This window comes from Pseudophryne corroboree, chromosome 6 (genome assembly GCF_028390025.1).
Source record: "Pseudophryne corroboree isolate aPseCor3 chromosome 6, aPseCor3.hap2, whole genome shotgun sequence".
NCBI lineage: Eukaryota > Metazoa > Chordata > Amphibia > Anura > Myobatrachidae > Pseudophryne > Pseudophryne corroboree.
Window position 1 is genome coordinate 558040378 of NC_086449.1, and position 16445 is coordinate 558056822.

Consider the following 16445-nt stretch of genomic DNA (forward strand, 5'->3'; position numbering starts at 1 on the left):
TGATGATGATGATGATGATGATGATAATAACAATAAGCTAGAAACAGCACCATTATACACCATGTATACTGTGTATAAGCTGTACTACTGTATGGCATACTGTGTATAACCAGTACTACTGTGTGGCATATTGTGTACAAGGTGCTGTACCGTGCAGCACAACATAAATAAGGGACCCTATTGTGTGGCATATTGTGTATAAGGGATACTACTGTGTGGTGTACTATGTACAATCTGTACTACTGTGTGATGTACTGTGTATAATGGGCTCTTCTTTGAGGAATAACATGAATAAGGGACACTTCTGTGTGGCATACTGTCCATAAAGGGTACTACGTTGTAGTGTACTGTATATAAGTGGTACTACTGTGTGATGTACTGTGTAGAAGCAATACTACTGTGTGGTGTACTGTGTATAATGGGCTTTACTGTGTGGCACTACATGAATAAGGTACAGTACTGTATGGATTACTGTCTATAAGGGGTACTACTGTGTGGCATACTGTGTACAATGGGTACTACTGTGTTTCATAATGTGTATATAAGGGATACTACTATGTGGCATAACATGTATAAGGGGTATCACTGTTTGGCATAATGTGGTAAACGGGTACTATTATGTGGAATAATGTGAAAAAGGGGTACTACTGTGTGGCATAATGAGTATAAGGGATATTACTGTGTGATGTAACGTGAATAAGGGAAACTACTGTGTAGTGTAAAGCAAATAAGGCTGCACTACTGTGTGGCTCAATTTGAATTGGGAGTACTATTGGGTGACCACACACCCTTCTTGTGAGACCATGCCTTTTGTCTGCCCTTTTCAGGAAAGGAGGATCAGGAGGGGTGGAGGCACCTATGTTCTTTCTGGCACAGGGCACCAAAATGTCTAGTTATGGCTCAGCTGTTCACCACTGCAAAGGAGCCAGCTGGAAGTCATCCAACAAGAGCATAGCAGGCTCATAACAGCCACCAGGACAATGCTGTTATGGACCATGAGACAAGACTTCAGTCTTGCAGGTAAGTTTGCTGGAGCTGGAGGGGAGGATGTGTTGTGAGGTGGTCAGTGAAGGGGCAATATGTGCTTTGAGGGAGACATTACAGCATGTGCTGCGTGGGAAAAATAAGTACTATGAGGGAGGTAGTATGTGGTGCTGTGAGGGGGCAGTTTTTGGTGCTGCGAGGGGAAGTATGTGGTGATGGGGGCAGTAAAGGAGGCAGTTTGTGGTGTTGTGAGGTGGTCCATGAAGGGGACAGTATATACTGTGAAGAGGACAGTGAATGAGGTATAATGCGTTTTGAGGTTGGTAATCAAGGGGGCAGTGTTTTGTTATGTGAGGGGGTCAGTGTGTGTGTGTGTGTGTGTGTGTGTGTGTGTGTGTGTGTGTGTGTGTGCAATGAGGGGGTGAGATGGGAGCAAGGTCAGTGTGCTGGAAGGGTGTCAGTGAGTGCAGTGCCAAAGGACAGTCAGAGGGTCAGTGTGTGCAGTGCGGGGTAAGTATGATAGGAAAGGTAGCAGTGAGAATTATAGAGAGGTAAATCAGTGAGATAAGGAGTGAGGGAGCAAGAGACAGCTGTGGAGAGGCAATCAGATAGTGCCGCACGGGATACCGGCGATCATAATAACGATGCCAGGATCCCGCTCAGTGGTACAAAGCCAATGCCACAGGCTTTTCTCCCTCTATGGGTGTCCACGACACCCATAGAGTGAGAATATAACCTGTGGCGAATGTGTGGCAAGAGGGAAAACACACATAACACACAGGAGAGGCGAGCTTACCCAGCAACAGTAACACCACCGCCAACAACATCAGCGTTACCGGAAGTTACTCCCGGTCACGGCCGCATCAGAGAAGAAGAAACAGGGTAAGATAGGGATAGTTTATTTAAAAGACTGTTCTTTCCTCCCTGCTGAAAAAGTGTCCTAAAGCTCCAACAAAACATCAACAGCTGTAAACATTGCACCCCCCCCCCCCTTTTCCCTTATTATTATTTTTATTTTTATATTTATTTTTATTTATATATATTTTTTATTATCATTTTTATTTTTATATTTATATTTATTTTTATTTATATTTATATTTATTTTTATTATCAGTTTTACTTTTTACTTTCATCATTTATTATTCATTTTTTCTACACATTTGTACAGAACACTACTCATTAGCATACATAGCGCTCGGTCCAAGAAAATCTCGAATGTGTGGCAAGCATAACGAGCCCTCAGGGGGCTTACTAGTGCTCGCCCTGCTGCTGCCAGCATCCTGGTAGCTGGGATGCCACTGTCGGTATACTGATCCCCTATGAAGGGGGTAATCAGAAAGCTACAGATATGTCCTGATACATTGTGGCTTCAGTCCATGCCTGCTCCAAGTGCCCTTTTCACTGAAAATGTGCTTCTTATTTGCAACTATAAAATACCTGGAAGTGACAAGACTACACTGCTAGATTATACTGATCAATTTGATATGCAACATTTGTACAACTGTGTTTGAATCAATACACAAAGTGCTATGATTCAGCAGCTGTGGCTTTTTCTTTTGCCAAGTTCCATTATACTTTATCTGCGACTTTGTACGTGTGTAAAACTAATTCCTGTGCAGTAAAAGTCACAAACCAGTATCTCTAATACAGTGTGATTGGCTTTTCACTGTGTCTGTGATGCTAATAAGACACAAAATTTTAAGAAAAATACTACATTACATCTTATGGAGTAGATCAACTTGGCGTAGAGATGCTATGTGTATGAGGACACATCTGTATGATACAGCTACCGAAGGGCAGTAAAATAGATACAGTACAGTAGGTAGTTAGAGACATATGAATGGGTAATGAGAGACATTAAGGGAGGGGTCAATAAGAGAGATCCATGCATTCTAATACTTTATGTTAGCTGGCAGTTGCAGATTTAGGGGGAGGGATCTAATTTATTTGACACTTTTTAAAATGCAGGTGTATTCCTCCCACCTCGAGGTGGCCTATTCATTTCTCACATATATCACTGTATCACCGAACCATTCCGATTTTGACAGCGATGTCCCACATTTCGTGCAATGTCCCACTGTCACACCCTCGGTTTGCAGTGTCCTGTGGTGGTGGTGGTGTGGGGGGTTCATAGTCCCCCTCCTACCTACTGCTCTGCTTATAAACAGATGCTGGGCACATGCGCATGGTGTATATACAATTGTGAGATAGACTGGGGCCCCCTCCATTTTCTTCATACTGAACATATGCTCATAGGTACAGCACTGGGGATGTGGCTGGGGGTGTGGTCATAAGTAGAGAAATTCCTGTGAGGCCATGTTCCTTTCCACACAAGTTTTTCAGGGATGCGCAAAGGTCCCACTACCTCTCCCACTTTCCTATCACTCCCCCTTCCCACCCACGTGTTTTTCTTCTGGACCCCCCCGGACATGACCATGACTAGCTATGTAAATAATAAGTTGGAATAAATTAAATCTTACAATCAGTACTTGTGGGATATAGTAAAGAAGAGTAGTGATCTCTATGATCTAATGCTGAGCATACACTGGGGGCGGAATTCATCAAGCATTGCATTTTGCATGTAATGCATCTCGCATAGCTGCATTTAGTAACGCTGCATGCTTTAAAACAATTGCAAAGGTCAGCTTTCCCGATAAGAGATAAGTCTGTGCATGCTTTGCATGATGCACATACCACAGACTGTGACACTGGGATGATTTGATTGGATACCTGTCAGTGCACATTGAGAAAAGAAGACCAGAGACTTATATTAGTCAGCACCATCTACAGATGGTATTACCTACCTAATCCAAGCAGCTTGGTGCATATGAGAAATGCAGCCAAACCTCTGTAAAATAGCATTTTCAAAGGTTTGACTGCAATGTGAGGAAAAACGCCTGTCAGACTGACAGACAATTTATTTGACATGCTGACACTGATGTGATGCCATGGCCATACACTGTGAGATCTGTTTTTAGCCAGGATTTTTAGGTTCCTCCACTGGGAAGCAGACATTTCCCCACTCCTCCCCTGTGAAGGAACAGGGGAAATGTCAAAAAATTTCAGCATGTCTGGAAAAGTTCAGAATGTCAGACAGAGAGATAACTGCTCGGTCACGGCAATACACTGTTGAATTACCTATCCAATTAGCTGATTATCGGTTGATGGGGCCAACATGTGAACAGTGGGGGTCATTCCGAGTTGTTCGCTCGTTATTTTTTTGTCGCAACGGAGCGATTAGTCGCTAATGCGCATGCGCAATGTTCGCACTGCGACTGCGCCAAGTAAATTTGCTATGCAGTTAGGTATTTTACTCACGGAATTACGAGGTTTTTTCTTTGTTCTGGTGATCGTAATGTGATTGACAGGAAGTGGGTGTTTCTGGGCGGAAACTGGCCGTTTTATGGGTGTGTGCGAAAAACCGCTACCGTTTCTGGCAAAAACGCGGGAGTGGCTGGAGAAACGGAGGAGTGTCTGGGTGAACGCTGGGTGTGTTTGTGACGTCAAACCAGGAACGAAACTGACTGAACTGATCGCAGATGCTGAGTAAGTGTGGAGCTACTCAGAAACTGCTAAGAAGTGTCTATTCGCAATATTGCGAATCTTTCGTCCGCAATTTTGATAAGCTAAGATTCACTCCCAGTAGGTGGCGGCTTAGCGTGTGCAAAGCTGCTAAAAGCAGCTTGCGAGCAAACAACTCGGAATGAGGGCCAGTATACAGTATGTATGCCCAGCATTAGAGCAAATGTGTGGGAAATTAACATTTGGTAAAAGAGTACATAAGAGAAAGGGTTTTAATAGTCAAACACCTGAATTATCATGGATACAAAGTTATTGCTACTTGCAACAAAGTTAACATACGTTCATTAATGGGTAGTAGAGTTCTTAAAGTTCTGATAATTACAAACAAAGCATTCATAACTATTTGGTGTGGTAGTATTAACTAGTTCTGTTTTCTATGGACAAGAGTCTGTTACTCCGGCCCATGAGTCAATTTCTTATTTTAATTTTGTTCATTATTTATCATATGAGCTCTTCAAATTGATAAAGAGAAACATGGAATAAATAAAACATCCACATTGGTATAGACCTACTGTGTGCCCTGGGCTGGAATTTAAAGTACTTTGTATTTGCAATTCTCAACACACTATAACAGTTCAGTTACTCATGGGTAAACCTTACTGAATAACCTTTCTAGAGGTTAATAGCCAAAAGAATTTTGATGTGCATAACTGCCTTTGCAGACAAGCACTGTGTAAAACCTCTAACTGCTTTTCTTAATAACATATTTTTTTTGTCAAAGGTTATGGGAAATATTTTTTACAATATGTTGAGTTGTATGTTAATTGACAACTAACGCTATAAATGTCCACACTTCAGCGCACATGTATTGGATTACTCAATATTAAAAGAACGAATCAGGTCAAAGTAGAAACCAATTGTTACTATCATGGCTCGTGTTCCTTTTGTAGTTTATTTTGATGCCTTACAGTACTTTGTTTTACAATTTTCATGTGAAACATATTCAATAATTGTGTCAAAAATTCAGAATACTCAGACATGCAGCTATTCTAATCATTTTACTTGATGTTTCAAAACATTTTCACAAAGGATCTTTTCAGCTAAAAACTTTGTACACACATAGAACATTATAAATCTTAAGTAACATTGCTTAATTTTCCTCATTTCTGTTTTGTAACATATGATATAACAAATACATTTATTACAGAACCAAAGGATTACAGAAACACACACACACACACACACACACACACACACACACACACACACACTTTATTCACTGCAGTCACAACTGTATTGACTGTATTCAGATAATCTTATATCTGTTATATTTATATGCATCATTAGTATTATACTGGGATAACATTATAACATTTTAATAGAAATTTGGTTTAATGAGTACTTTGCTAAGAATGTGCTTATTATTATTACTTTATATGTTTAAATAGTAAAAAAAAACACCTTTGAGACTTCCATTGTCCAATGAACCATGCTTGATGCTAAGACGACTTGTCCTGGCCACTGAAGAACCCATTCTTTTCTTGGAGATTTATCATGTGCCATAATTGAGCGAATCATAACTTCATGAAGAGACAACTTCATGACTGTCTCCACCTATGATTACAAAGTTGGTAAAAAGATATAATACCTTCATAACATCCTTGAAATCTTTAGCTCCTTCTAAACATTTTGTTTTTAAATTGCGTGGATTCTGCATAGGGCAATTTGGTTGTGCAAATACAAAACAGATCAAATGCTGGCAAATTGTTCTGTAAAGGAAATTTTTAGTCAGAAAACAATATGTAATACATTGCTGCAGTAAATTAGCTTTTGGCTAACATCACCACTCCTAAAGCTGGACTTATTTTGTCATTTCTTGGAGAAAGCAGGGATTGCCTTATTTTAGCTTGTCTATTCTACAGCTGGTCATACACTGTAAGATAAATGTTTGTCAGACTGATATACATTTTATCTGACATGTTTAAACCCATCAGATATTGTGCCCATGACCTGTAAGATATCTTGCTGTGTATGGCCACATGATATCTGTGTTCCTCCCCTGAGGAGAAAAATATGTGTTCCTCCGCTGAGGAGAAAACATTTCCCTCTTTCTCCACTGTGAAGGAACAGGGGAAATGTTAGCAAGTCAGGCATACAGTGCCAGATGTGGCTGACCGATTATCAGATCTATCAGATATGCTGGATGAATTCAGCATGTCCAACAGATCAATAATTGCTGATCAGTCATGGCAATACACTGTTCACTTATTGGCCTGATCAGATTATTATCTGATCATCCAGCCAATAATTGGACAGAGTATGCCCAGCATTAGGAACACTATCAAACAGTTATTGAAGGAAAGCATTGATTTCTGCCAGCTGACCCAGGTTGCACACAAAAAAAAATATGTTGTTGGAAGACAATTCTACATTTATTGAATGCTTTCAACATCATATATGTAAAGTTTACAACTATGCCCTTCTGCATTGAGAGGGCTACATGAGTACTTTTTTACTAGAGGGTTTTAAAAGTCATAAATAATCATTATGTTTTTATTTCTGGGTTGAATCCATTTCCTATGTACTGTCTGTACTGTAAATGAAAACCACATTTATTTACTCATCTACTATATATAAAATGTAAATTTCTGGCCTCTTCTCCCCAAACAAATTATAAAAACATAAGACTCACTTTGATGGGGGGAACATTATATTCCATGGCTTCACAACCCGCCGAGGGGTGACACCAAAGGGCCGATTCATCTTCAGTGACAAGAGCTGGGTGCTGCACTGTGACCTTGCATGCAACACCCGGCTCCTGTCACTGTGTAAGTATCGGCACTGCACTCGCACTGGTCCCCAGGGGGCAGCCAACATCTCCGGGAACCCCGGGGTGATGAAATGGAGGTTTGGGCTTTGAGGCCTTTGCAAAACCATGGCACTTACCCATGAGCCCCCCCCCCCCCCTCCACGCTGGCGCTCTCACTGTGTTTTCCCTGCACTAGGTGTCACCACCATTAGTGACGCCTCTAATTATAGTTATTACATTTATTCCTGGATAAACTAACACAGCTCGATAATTGTGATTTACATGGACACCTGGGTTAGAACATTGACTCCATCATGGTGTGCTGAAGTGGTTAAATAATTGTAGAACCCAACAACCTGCCATGGTGTGCTGAAATGGTTAAATAACTGTAGAACCTAATAACCTGTTATACTATTTAACAGATCTACAGTGTCTACATTTTCCACATTCAGGTTTTACTACAAAAGATAAATAGATCTATTATGTTGAAGATAAGATCTGAGGTTTTGTATGATACTTTAAAAGGCGAATAAGGATATATGCTTTCTGTGCAAATGAAACTAATCCTCTTGCATGTCTACAAAAGTATATTAAGAATAGATCTCTAGCACACAAGATCTCTCAAAGTATTTTAGATTAGAAAAAAATAGTTGCAGGGAAATTTCATGTTGAGCTAATATCGCTGGGACTGGTTGGATCGCAAAGGTGCAAAGTTTTTAAAACAAACTTCTACTTTTCCTCAGTATATATCTAACATGTTAGATGAAGAATGGCAACACAGGGGGAAGTGTATCAAACCATGGAGAGGGATAAATTAGAGAGAATTAAAGTACCAACCAATCAGCTCCTAAATTAACTGTTATTTTTCAAACACACCAGTCTGTATAATGACAGCTACACACTTATTTCTCTCAACTTTACCTCTCTCCAAGCTTTGATACCTTTTATCCAAGGAGAGTTGTGATTCTTGGGGCACATCTGCCAGGATCAGAAGTGTTAAAAACTTTTTAACTTGCTGATGGTTCTATTGGACTATCACTACAAGAAAACACTTAACTAACTAGTGACACCTGGGAAGCTATCCTTGAGACATTTTCCACTTTCATTAACAAAATATTAACTGGTGAAAAGTCTCTTAACAATGGTGTTGAGTAATTTCAACAGTGGTTCAGACATTTGTAAAGTGCCTATTGGAAGGAGAACTAAAGCTGTTTTGCTGGCCCACACTTTTTGTTACTGTTCCCTGTATTTTAGTAGCTATCAGTAATTATAAATGCTATTACAAATGTTATTTTTCTAGATATTCTTGTATTTGAAAATAATTTAATGTGATAACTTGAAATTAAAAAAATGGCCTGTAAAAAATCACCACTAACCTTAGATACATGTATGAATTGTGGGCTGCTGGAATTCCATTATATGTGTGTGTGTGTGTGTGTGTGTGTGTGTGTGTGTGTGTGTGTGTGTGTGTGTGTGTGTGGGGGGGGGGGGGGGAATAAACATAATAACTGTAAAGCTGAAATCTTAATGCTATTTAAATAATTTATAGCATAGGTATCTCTCTACCAACAGCCTACTGTATAAACAGTAGTATTCAAACTACTTAAAATGTAATTTATTTTATGCCTGTGGCTAAGTAACTCAAAATGCATCCAAAAGTGTCCGTCACTGTAAACAAATTTTGCAAAAATTGCATTTTACAGTGATGCAGAATACATTTTCTATTGCTGTAGTAAGAGGTAATTTTTAACAATACAATAATAAATACTAACAAAAAAACATTTAATTTACTTTTCGCTATCAATAACATACCGTATCTAATGCTGTGGTCATATAGTAACTAAGAGTACCTACTCACAGCATATTACAATGATTTTACATTATTGTCTTAGAATTGAAATACCAAATAAGAGTTTTAATTTCCAGGCCAGCAAGCACTTACGCAGAAGTTGAAAGTTGCCTTTTGCCAGTCAAGGAAACTTTGTTAACTGTGATTTTTTTTTTATTGCTGAGATAATCAGTAATGGAATCAGGCATATTATTTTTATAAATATGCCCATATGTATTTAGAAATATTCCTTATCATCTGTGGATATTAATCATCAATGGATAGCAATGTAAATGTAGTCCCCCCACCACAAGATTTCCAAGAATAATACTTGTCCCCTGTATATAATTTAGTCTACCTTTTAGTTTAGTCACCTTATAGTTATTTGCAACAAATAAATATCCTATGAAAGTATACCTAGATTCAAGAACGTATTAAATACAAACATTACTGTTTTGTCAGTGTGTAATTTTAAGCAGAATTTTCTGGAGATAAGCAGACATACTGTAATTCTTATCTGTTATTGTAGCTATTCACAGCTTTAACTGATGTATTTTTAGCACAATTTATAAAAAACCTTTTGTCAGGTGTTACAACTGTGGGGTAAATGTAATGCCTTTTTGCAGGCATCGGTGTGTTTCTGCAAGTCTGCCAGGGACAATAATCCTGCTGTTTCTTTTTCTGCCACCAAGATTTCTCCTCTGATGTTCAGCACTGCAGCAGCTAACCACTGCTGTGATAATGACCTACACCTGTGTTTAGGCCTTATACTGTATATTTGCTTCTCACTGCACTCAGGGGGTGATTCAGAGGTGATCCCTGCAACGGCAACAATTGCACTCTGAATTATTTTTGTGTAGTGAGCTTGCGCAGCGGGCACACTGCGTGTGCGCACCCAGTAAGTCCTAGTGAGACGCAGTGAGATGCTAAAAACATCTCACTGCATCTCAGTGCTAAAAGCATCTCAGTGCTAAAAGCATCTCACTGGCGCGATCGCCTCTGCCTGATTGACAGGCAGAGCCGGTCGCGGGGTGGTAGTGGGCATGCCAACGGCGTTAGAGCACCGTTGGTGGGGACGGACTATTGCGGGGGTGGGCCGCAGTGGCTGCATGATGTAACATACAGCCACTGCGAACAGGACATGGTGGGCAGACGCCTGCCAGCACAGCTAGGTTGCGCAGGCAAGGAGATACTTGTCGGTGCGAAAGCATTGCCACATGTGATGCTTTCGCACCCTTGTGGGTGGGCAGGGCTTGACATGTGGGGTTGACTAGCCTTGTGCTGGGCATCACCCCACGTCACAGAAACTGATCGTAGATTTGCTAAATTTAGCACATCTACGATCAGCTCTGAATTACCCCCTCAATGCAGATAATTTAGTGTCCTATGGAATACTTGTCTGCCCTGTGTCCTTGAGTCCTGCTTTTTGTTGTCTGTAACTGTTTGTTTAATGTCATGACCCCGGCTTTCTTGCTGGACTTACTGATTTCAGCCTACCTCTGACCTGGACTGGTTAGGTTATGAATATCAGGTACTCGCTTTCCAGAAACAACATTAGTTTTGTACTTACAGTACCTTGCATATCCTGTAGCTTGTTTTGCATACTACTGTTTATGTTTGCACCACATTCCTTTACATACTTCAATTCTGCAAATTGACCAGCTATTTATTCAGTATCTTTGTATTCTGCTGTGCTCCAGAGTTTATTGTTTCTCAGTACTTTCAATGACTTATAGTATGTGCATTTCTACAGGAAAGCTTCTGAGACCAGTGGCTGTATACCCCCAGTGCCAGATTAAGGTCTACATGGGGCTGGAGCTGAAATTTATGAAGGGCCTACTGTGTGCCGCCATATGGGGTGTGACTCACATCATGAGGGTGTGGCTAATAATGTGGAGGGTGTGACCAGTGCTTTGGGGAATGATCTGTAGAGGGGGTGTGACAAGCACCATGATGGGCATAGCTACCATTTACTTTCAGCCACCTCAATGTACCTCCCCTCACTATGTGTGTTCAGGAGAATAAGTATTGTATTATTTTTATTTGTATAAAGAGAAGCCTCCCATCAGTTTTATCACTAAGCAGATATAAACCAACAATATTTTTCATTGTTTTATACCTTTTTCATTGTGTTTTGTGTAATGCCAATCAAGCAACAGGCCATCTGACTAGTTGAAGTCTAACTGTCATTATAAATCAATTTTATATTTCCAGATAAGTATATTCTATACCACCAGGAATAGATGCTACTAATGAGCAATAACTGTTTGCTCTTGATTTCTGCGTTGCCCTCCCCCTCCCTGTCCATTATTAAGTTCCTCCCACCCCCTATGTGCCAGAATCTTGGTGTTGTCCTGGATGGTGGCTTGACACTTGAACATCAGATATCCGCCACAATCAAATCCTCATTCTATCACCTGAGGAACATAGCCAGAATCAAGCACTTAATCAGAAGATCTGCCAAAAGTCATACATGCATTTGTATCATTTCGAATAGACTACTGTAATGCCCTCTACCTTGGTCTCCCAGCAAAAGAATTGCACCGCTTACAGCTGATGCAAAACACAGCTGCCAGGATGTTAACCAGCCAGCCCCATTCTAGACAAATAACACCCATTCTCTAGTCCCTTCACTGGTTGCCTGTAAGTTTGCAATCATCTTTAAGATTGGCTTACTGAGTTTCAAAGCTCTACATAACCAGGGCCCAAGGTACCTGAAGCAGCTTCTGATTCCTTACTGCCCCACTCGATTACTGCAATCTGTAGATGAAGGACTTTTAGCAGTACCTTGAATCTCTCATAATTCATTTGGGGGTCGAGCTTTTAGTCATGTGGCTCCGACTCTATAGAACTTACTGCCCGGCACAGTTTGAGAGGCCCCCCACTCTAGAATCCTTCAAAAACAGACTTTCCTGTTTACTCAAGCATTTCCATAATATATCCATGCTCTCTGTATTCTATTAAAAGCTTTTCTGTAATTCATTGTATCTGTACTATATTATGTTCATTCTATCTTTTAAGCACCTAGTGGAGAAAGAGTCCTATATAAATAAAATCATTATTATTATTAGTCCCCATGCCCATTATTAGCCCCCTCCTTCTGTGCCCCTTAGTTCACCCTTTGTGCCCATTATAAAGCCCCCTCTGCCTACTATTATGTCCCCCCTCTGTGCCCATTAGTAGTCCGGTTCAACGTCACATACCGCAGAGAAGTGGCTGAGGCACGCTTATATGCAGCACAGGGACGGCATGTGATGGCATGTGACGGCATTTTAAATGTATGTCTGGCCACCAGGACTCTGAAGACTCAGAGGTTCTCCAGGTGGGGTTTGAAATGGCAGAGCCTCGGTTGGCCGCTGGTGATGACAGCAAAATATTTATTCCTGTCTCCAGAGACTCCTCCTTGGTGGAGTGGGCCTTTTTTGATGGGTGGGACTGTAGCTGCAGCACCACCCGTCCCATTGTTAATCTGTTCCTGTGTACCCCTACAACTTCTCTCAGCATTACATTGCTTATTGCTGTGTACTATTACTTCTACATTGCTGCAATCAATTGTCTATTTATGCAGTTAGGTCTCCATTAGCTAAATTCTGTTACATACTGTTTAATAAACTGATTTGAACCCACTACTGATTTCTATGTCATTCTGTTACAGAAGCACACTCTTTAGCAATGGGATAGAGGCTCTTATAAGAGCCAGTTCCTTTGAAGAATGAGTAGAAGAGGTATATCTTCATAATAAATTTACTGTTTGGACAAATCTTACCTACTGTGTATGTGTGGCCATCAGGAAGTACATGTGTACAGTTTAGGTTGCCAGGGAGGAATCTGCGCTATGGAGAAACTATAGACTATAGATAACATCATCTAAAGATGGTCTCAATGATCAGGACTCCTGCTGCTGTGTTCTGCATGACCTTAACTAACAAAGGAGATACAGGTTAAGTATCCCTTATCCAAAATTCAAAATCACACATTTTTGGTTCCCCCTACTGAGATAATGACACATATATATGTATATTATATATCTATATAATCTATCTATCTATCTATCTATCTATCTATCTATCTATCTATCTATCCATAATATATAATATATATATATATATATATATATATATATGTTATTATCTCAGTAGGGGACCCAAAAATGTGGAATTTTGAATTTTGGATAAGGGATACTCAACCTGTATTGGGGTCTGTATACAGAAGACATCGCAATGGGGTCTATTCATGAAGCAGTGAAAAGTGTGTAGAAGTGAGCCAGTGGAGAAGCTGCCCATGGCAACCAATCAGCATTGAAGTAACATTTATCATTTGCATACTAGAACATTATACAGAGCAGCTAATTGGTTGCCATGGGCAACTTCTCCACTGGCTCACTTCTCCACACTTTTCACTACTTCGTGAATAGACCCCATTGTGACGTCTTCTGTATTACAGCTCTCATACACTAGGTCTTCATCAGGGGGGTACAAGGGACATATATGTAAGGGGCTTGAGCTGACAAAGGGACCAGCAGTGCTGATGAACCAGAAACAGTTTGTAGCCATGATCATCACCACCTGCAAAACCAGATTAAGGTGGACATGCTTGCCCACATCTGCAGATGACCCAATCCCAACCCCCTCCTCCAGCCTCTGCACTCTCCAAATATGTGACTGTGCACCTGTCCCCTCTCTTTTTACCATTTGAGCCTCTGCTCTTCTTCCCATGTGTGCCTACTTCCCCTTTCCTCATGGATAGTGGCTTTCAAAGAGAATTAATGTGGATGAACCGAGGCATGACTGTATACAATACAAATGGGGGATATACAACCTTGGGCGCTTCAAATAATAAAAATAAAGTTCTTATGTGTAAGATACATTCCTTTCCACTAGATGCTTTCGTATTTCCCTCTTGATCCACTCTGTACTTGATTTCCAATCAAGATGTCTTGATAAAGGTCAGTTGGTGACCGAAATGCATTGACGACAGAAGGAGTGTGAACAGCCAGCATTTTTCCACACCATCTCAGCAAACAAATACTAACTCTGGAAAAAGGTAATTTTTTTCTTAACAATATTTTTAAATAAATAAACCTCAGAGATTAGTTTGGAAGGGCGTGGCTTTTTATCTAAGCCATTTTTATTCAAGCTTTGCACTTTGGTCTTTTTTATTTTCCATCCTTATATGTAATTTTTCAGACTGTTTCTCGTGTTTTTAAATAATTGGATTTTTCCCCATCTGTTTGGGGTTTTGTACAATAAAACTTTTTGTCCTTTTTAACATTTAATGTTGGACATCATTTTTTTCGGAATACATGAAATAAAAACTCTGGCAGAGCTATCCGGGTAAAAGCCACCAGGAAAAAGATACGTTGATGTGTTTTGACAACAGAAACAACATTGTGAGTTGGGGTACGCAAATTGTGATTATGATCTATAAAATTTCAAAAGATACCTTGATGTGCCTGTGTTTTTCCGATTTCTAGTAAGTCGGGTACGTCCATATCACCATTGCATAGTGATAACATTTAGTTGGGAATAAAAAGTACGCACGGCTATATCTTGGAATATTGTTTTTTAATATTTATGACCGATTATACTACACATTGGATATTTCTTGTTCCCCCTTTTCCATGCACGAGTCCGACGTTAAGGCCTGAGTAATCTGAAGAGATACACGGGGAACACGTGAAAAGATACCTTGATATGCTTCATAATTTCCAGTGACATTGTGAGTGGGATACGCTTACTTTATCCAGCTAAAGATACCTTTATGAGCTTGATCCTTCATTTGTCTATAGTTAGTGTGGTACGCTCCATCTTGCCTACATATATTCCACGGCTAATAGCCTTTTTATGTATGCTGCATAAAATCTGTTAACATTGAACACAAAGCATTTTTTATGTAGGAATCACGTTTATATAAAACACAGTGTATGAAACTGTATTACACTATATTTTTTCTTTTCTTTTTGTTTAAAACTTCCTCCATATACCTCATCACTTTGAGTGTAAATCAAGTACAGAGTGGATCAAGAGGGAAATATGAAAGCATCTAGTGGAAAGGAATGTATCTTACACATAAGAACTTTATTTTTATTATTTGAAGCGCCCAAGGTTGTATATCCCCCATTTGTATTGTATATTGTGTATTTCTTAGATGTTTGGTGACATCTTGGGGTGGTAAATTATCTGGGGCAGCTATATATAGCGCCGGTGTGGTTGAATTTTAAATTTTTTGTCTGCTTCTTAAGAGGCATGACTGTGTTAAACTAAAAATAGTTAAACCTAAGAATGGCAGGTAAGCACAATTTTTTCTTTAACAAATCAGGGCTTTTCATACTTCAAAGGTAACCCGTACCAGTAGTAAGAATGATTTGTATGAGAAAAATAATTTAACATGTATCATGGCAGTGCTTACAAAACTTTAATACCTATGTTTTTTCTTAATTTTTTTATGATATATTTTTTAACCATTAAAGGTTCATATATATTTTTCCATTCTTTAATTTGTATATGTGTACATGCAGATGTGTCCTCTTACATCTTTGCTATGTGCATTTTAAGTCACATTACAAATAACGCGTGAGTGCCAAAAATGCATCTTAAATGCAATGTAATGCAATAGGATGCACAAGCAGCTTCTGCTGAGTAAAATTATATGCAGCATGCCTATATTCTGTGTGTGACTGCGACTGTATTTGCATACAAAATGCAATACTTCAGTATTTACCTGGAAAACACTGTAACGTGACATTTTGGATGCAGATACAGCCGCAATTACACACAGAATATAGGCATGCTGGTTATCAATTTTATCAGCAGGATCTGCTCGTGTGTCCATTTGCATTACATTGCATCTAATACGCTCTACCGAGTCCCACCACGTCATGGCATGACTTGAAGGGCTGTTCAGCATGACTGCAGCAAGGATGAAAGAGGACACATTTGTATATACTGTATCAGCAATGTGCGGTGAGGTGAGACAGGGGAGGCAGAGCCTTTTCTGTCATAGTAATATATAAGCCAGAGTTTTGACTATATAAAGTACATAAAAAAATACAAAGACTATATTAGAAATATCTTCTTTGTATTATTCTAATCATTTTTATAGTCCAAACTCTGGAGTAAAAAGTCTATGCCTACCGTTTTCTCACATCAAAACTCACCAAATTTCCAGCAGTGTATATAGCAGCACCTTTGTCTAATGCCCACATGCACCCTTTGGCCTATATACTGTGTGTAAATCTGGCTTTGGTACTAGCCAGTGCCTCCTGAGAAGTTTACCTCATCGCACGTCACTGATATATATGTG

The 16445-nt window shown here is 39.7% G+C and overlaps 1 protein-coding gene across 1 annotated transcript in view; it reads right to left on the reverse strand.

The window, feature by feature from the left end:
• Window positions 1-16445, reverse strand: part of LOC134934622 (dynein axonemal heavy chain 3-like) — a 1803147-nt gene that overhangs the window by 1208746 nt on the left and 577956 nt on the right. Inside the window, exon 25 of the mRNA XM_063930015.1 lies at window positions 5968-6120. Within this exon, the coding sequence (XP_063786085.1) occupies window positions 5968-6120 (153 nt within the window). The remainder of the gene's footprint in view (window positions 1-5967; window positions 6121-16445) is intronic.